The sequence below is a fragment of the Cryptotermes secundus genome, unplaced genomic scaffold, assembly GCF_002891405.2.
Source record: "Cryptotermes secundus unplaced genomic scaffold, Csec_1.0 scaffold2253, whole genome shotgun sequence".
Lineage (NCBI taxonomy): Eukaryota > Metazoa > Arthropoda > Insecta > Blattodea > Kalotermitidae > Cryptotermes > Cryptotermes secundus.
Genome location: NW_019738375.1, coordinates 1 through 5,894, shown reverse-complemented (window position 1 = coordinate 5,894; position 5,894 = coordinate 1). Strand labels below are relative to the sequence as shown.

The 5,894-nt window shown below is 43.3% G+C and overlaps 1 protein-coding gene across 1 annotated transcript; it reads right to left on the bottom strand.

Moving 5' to 3' along the window:
- Positions 1–1,053: 1,053 nt before the first annotated feature.
- Positions 1,054–2,817, bottom strand: LOC111871029 (guanine nucleotide-binding protein-like 1). The gene has a single exon (XM_023863763.1). The coding sequence runs from the start codon at positions 2,815–2,817 to the stop codon at positions 1,054–1,056; it is 1,764 nt and encodes a 587-aa protein (XP_023719531.1).
- Positions 2,818–5,894: the final 3,077 nt, after the last annotated feature.

Below are 5,894 nucleotides of genomic sequence, written 5' to 3'. Positions count from 1 at the left end.
CGCTACCGCGTGCCCCCAACTGTTAGTAGTGCTAGAATCATTTGATACTGAAAAGAGAATGAGCACAACATAAATGCCGATAAAGACATAAGAGTACGACATTAAAGGAAAGAGACCTATGAAATGAGGAGAACAGGATAAGTACTTCAGCCAGGTACTAGAAGCTGTGAGGCGGTCAGCAAAGTACGGCAAGAGATGAGAGAGAAAGCGTCTCGAAATATAGAAGAGACTGGAAACCCATATAAAAAGGGAAATGATTGTAGACGAAGAAGTCAAATTCTGAGATACTAATGATAATTGTGTTTACGATTATGGGTATGATTACGGTTGCTATTATGGTGACAACGAAAATAATAATGGTAATGATGATGATGATATTGTCACGTGTTGGGTTTATGTCACGCGACAAACAACTTCAGGCCGTTCTGGATCTAGCGAATTTATTGTCCATTCCCTCTTACATTTACACAATTTACAATCACACAACAACTTATCCTGTTGGAGTCACTGCCATTCACTTCGGCGAATGCTAGACTACAACTGGCTCAATACTCACTGCCAGGACCCTGATTTTGATGACCTGAAAATATTAAAAAAAGGCCTATAAAATGACAAAAAAATCCAGAAAAAATGACCTAAAGGAGAAAAGAGAGAAAACATTGCTTCTGTGTTTTTCACATTTCAGAAAACTTATGAAGAAAATTTCCTAAAATGGCCAAGAATGACAAGAAATACCCTTGAAAGTTCAAAAATTTACCAAAAAATTACCCCGAAATGAAAAAATGACATTAAACTAAAAAATGGCAAAAAATGACAAAAAAAAATACCAATAAAATTTACATTTCTGTAACTGAGATTTATATATTTAAGAGCATCGCATAGGATACCATGAAAAAAGATGACATGTCATCAAAATCCGGGCCCTGCTCAGTACTAATCACTCACTCACTCTGTGGTAATTGTTATTTATTTCTTGAACAGTCTTCACTTACATAACAAAATGTACCTTGCATAATACAGATAACAAAATACTTTTTGTAGCATATCTAATACTTATTCTCCAGCACCCAGCACTGAAAACTTATTACACACATCAAGTCCAGAATTCGAATCACTGTCTTCAGGTCCAGAACTGCTCTCTTTATCTTTTTCATAAGCTTCATTACCATCTGCTTCTGGTGCTTTTCTACTATTCTCTTCCTCCTCATCTTCTGATGGAGTAAAATCACTACCTTCATCACCTGCTGCTTGTTCACTTGTTTTGGCTTGGATCCATTGAACAAGTTGAACATCAGCATGCTTCTCCCAGTAATGTCTTTTACTAGAATAGCCAGGAGGATGGAGACATAAGCAGATCTTTCCATCTAATGCCATGCGTAACAGGCTATTGGCAGCACGATATGAATCAAGACGACCTGCTCGAGCTGTATAGAAACCACTCTTAAAAGCCCAGCCATCACAGATATCCATGGCAGACCACTGTTCGTCGTGTTCAGGATGTTGCAGCTTCAACAAATTAGGCAGGTCTAGTCTTTCAGCCAAATACTGAACTGCAGAAAAGGGTACTCTCAGTTGTGCAATTGGGAAACTTCCCATAAGAATCTGTAATGTCTTTGGGACTTTGGAAGGAAACACAAGACCTGGACAGTCACACAGCCTTACATTAGGAGTTAGGTAGATGGTCTGGAAATGTTTCGTGTGCCCTGGGGTGTTAGAAACACTCACAACCTTCTTTCCCATAATTGCATTTATAAGGGAAGACTTCCCCACATTTGGGTACCCAATGCAGCCTATTGTTAAGGTTCCAGCTTTATATTTTTCATGCTCAAAATGCCCTGTGTCCACTTTCTTCATTTCAGCAGTCTCACCCACTTCAATATCTTCGTCATCAAATTCCAGTTCCATTTCTTCAGATATTTTTTTATGCCAAGAACTCAAATCAACTTTATTATTGGTGATACACTTGCAAGCCTCAAGTAGTGTCTTTGCTCCTTCAGCTGCCATTCGAAGCTTCCCTCGTCTATGACGAATTTGTAAGCCAGCCTTGTTCTCTTGATCGCCTCTCAGGTTGTGAGCAGGGAATGAAGTGAAAGTGAGAATATGAATAGCAGGGTACTTCTGTTGGAAGTAGTGCTTCCACGCAACAACCAGTGGAGCTGGTGCTAAGTCAATTTTATTTAAAACCAGAATCATATCCTTATGCAGAGTCTCTGTCACATAGTTGTACACTGATGGAGGAAACATGAGTGCACAGTAACGTATGTCAACAATGATGAATACAATATCAGACATCTCGAGAACCCTCCACAACTGCCTCCAAGTTTCCAGATTCAACTCAAAATAACTAAGCTCTTTCCAGCTGAATTTCTTCTCTAATTCTGAGATATATTCTGTAAAGTATTTGTGTTCACTAGCTTCTAGCTGTTCTAGACTCATATCAAAATTCCATAGTGGTCGCTTGGGGAAACCAAGTTCTTTCAAGAAAAAATCTTCAACAGCTATCTCCAGTCCAGAAGCAGGCACAGGATTAATGGCTTTATAAGCTGCTTCCTTCTGTTTGAGTATTTCTGCTTCAGTCTCACGATGGAAACCTATCGCATACCGGTTAGTATTTGCTCGACAACCTCGTATCTTTGATTGCTCATTCAACTTTTGAACTTCTCTGCTTTGACTGCACTCTGCTTTCGCCTTAACTTGGAAGGATGTCACTCCATTTTCACCAGATCCTTCTAGCGGTTTCTTTTGCTGTTTCTTGGATTGAAGCTGTGCCTTTTTTGCCTTCGCACTGAAAGGAACTTTCCTTCGGCCTTGTGGCATTTTTATTATGTCAATTCTCTGGAGCTCTCTTCAAATCTCTTCACACTATCACGATTCACTCGTTACAAGTTAACTCGGTGATTACCTACAAATAAACTGTCTTCGGCGGCTGCTGCAGCTCGAATGACTCCTTAGGCTGTGCAGAGCGTGCAGAGTTCTCTTATAAACCGTGGCACGTCACTGAGGATGACGTGGCGCCCACCGAGTGCTGCAAACTGTTGGAAGGAGTGGGGGTATGGGACGTCACTCGCGAGAGCGCAGCGTTAACGCGGCCCCTACTTCCCGTTGCGCCATCGACGTCACAATATGTTAGTAAGCGATGACACATTGTCTTCCTTTTCGTTGAGTAAGCGTAGGTTTATTCTCATCTGTCTCTTGTTTCCTCACCTCATAATATCTCTGCGGATAAAAGACAACCTTTGAACATGTGGTTGGAAGATTTGATGTGATAATCTGTGATAGTGCGCGATAACGGAGAAGTAAGTCAGTGAAGAATTATTGTGTGAATTAAAGACTGTGTGTGCTGTAGTACAGTTATATTGGGAGTGTGTAATTAAGAGAGACTTGTATAGCTCCCGCGTTATAAATACGCGAAGACTACTGAAGAGATTATTGTGAGTACGGTTTGTAAAGTGTGTCAACCCGCGGCCTTGTCATAATGAATCGTCGTTACGATTTGTAGGTTGTTAAATAAACCAATTAACAATCGGAACGGTGTCTTCAGTAGAAAAACACGTTACAATATATTCAATCACGAGCATTTTACAGGCTCTGTATTCCCAACTATCAGCAATCGCAATTGATTCTACCGATCTCTAGTGTATGCTTTTTTAACTGTCACCAGTCGGAATTGTTGTTAAGTAGTCTCTCGCAGTTTCTGGCGTGCCCTTTGTGAACTATTTTGTGTGTGTATCCATGGTTTGCATGGGTTAAGCACGGCAGTTGTGAAGTCATCTTGTGCAGTTTTGGGCCCCGAACTCCAAAGGTTAGGGTAAATTTGTTTCCCAATAACGTTTACCGTTTATAACCACCTACTAGATATAACACTGGGTGATAACTGGTAAACAAGAAAACCAAAATATGTACCATTGATTTATGTCAGTGGCCAGTGTGGCCAGTAATGGCTACAGTCCGTTGTATCAATGTACAATTGCCATAATGAACTGTTTGTTTTTGATAATTTCGATAGTGCTGTTGAGTGCAGCCATTCTAAGTAGTTGGAGCCATGGCCGCTTGATCGCGGCACCTCTTGGGTCTCTCGGGTTATGGCATAGTGGTGCCTGTGCTCGCCAGGGAGCAGCAGGGCGGTTGCTAGAAAGCGTGGGGACGCGTTGTGTTGGCGTCGCAAAGGAAGCACGCAAGTGGAAACCGGTTGCTGTACATTAAGTTAAATTAAGAGGTGTTTAAATACAGTCCGTGATTTTAGGAGCTACCAGAGAGATGTTGCTCAGCGCACGACATTTTTTGGTCCTCCGGGCCGGATATCGGTAAACCTGCAACTAAACTAAACGATTGTGGAAGCGTGGCAATGTGCATTGTGCTCGTTATCCAACGAAAGAAGGGGCCGCCGTGACGCACTGCCAACAGCCGTGACTGGTAAGTACAGTCTGGTTCAAAATCACAAACCGTCCTTCGTATTTCCTGGGCTAACATGGACAACAGTCAGAAACGTGCCTTGATCAAGAAACGAGCAGTCATCAAATCACGCGTGACTCGCCTAATCTCCTTTGTAATTGCGTGGGAAGTCTGTGGCAATCTGACCGAAATGAAGGTTATTATTATTATTATTATTATTATTATTATTGGAGGGGGTGGGTTTCCCCATGCACCGCGACCAATGGTCTATTGTACGTCCCCCTGTGATATTCTACCAGTCTCTATACCCTACCGATACTGGCGCGTGCCATCAGTCCCGACTCAGCCAGCGAGTTCGGCCTCTACTGGCTCAGCGGTATCTAGATGCTTGAAGTGTTGAGGCCAGAAGAGCAATCTAGGCTGGGCCACCCAACACTCCAGAATACTCAATTTGGTTGGGTCTTGGCAGGATGTATACCTGCACATTCCGTGGGACAACGGAAGATGGCAACAACCTCATTGTTAACCACAACTCATGACTTGCATGCACAAGTGGAACGATTCTGGCTGCAAGAAGAATTGACGACACCCCACCAGTCCAAGGAAGAGAGCATGTGTGAAGAACATTTCACAAACTCTGTTACCCATGATGATGCAGGCGGATTCAGAGTGAGGCTACCCTTACGGCAAGACGTTGGAGAACTTGGGGACTCCCTTGCCACTGCTAGCCAGAACTTTGGGTACATGGAAAGGCGATTACTGAGAAACCCAGATTTGAAGAATGAGTATATCAAGTTTATGGATAAGTACCTGCGACTGGGGCACATGGAACTCATCGACCCTAATGACCAGTGTCGGTCTTGCTATTACGTGCCTCCTCATGCGGTAGTAAGGAATACAAGCAGCACTACCAAGGTTAGAGTTGTCTTCAATGTGTCAGCAAAAACCACCTAGTCACTCTTGCTGAATGATTTGATGATGGTAGGACCAACCATCCAGCAGGATCTGTTCTCCATAGTACTACGCTTTCGCACACAAAGGTACGCATTGACTGCAGACGTGGAGAAAATGTACTGACAGATTCAAGTGCATGAGGACGACTGAGACCTCCAGAGAATCGTGTGGCGAAGTCATACCAGTCAACGGTTGGAAACCTACCGTCTGACCACCGTAACTTACGGAACTGCTGCAGCTCCTTTTCTGGCAACACAATGCTTATTACAGGTGGCGCTTGACGGTCAAACTACGCAACCGACTGCAGCTGAAGTAATTAAGAATGACTTCTATGTTGACGGCCTCCTCACAGGAACGGACACTGTTAGTTAAGCTGTCCAGCTCCATGATGACGTCACATCATTGCTCAAGAGTGGAGGGTTCCCCGTTCGGAAGTGGCGATCCAACAGTCTAGACATTTTGGAGGCCATTCCAGCCGCACCACAGGGACCTTGCAATCTTCGTCTTGACGAGGGTGCAGTGAAGACTCTTGGACTGCACTGGTATCC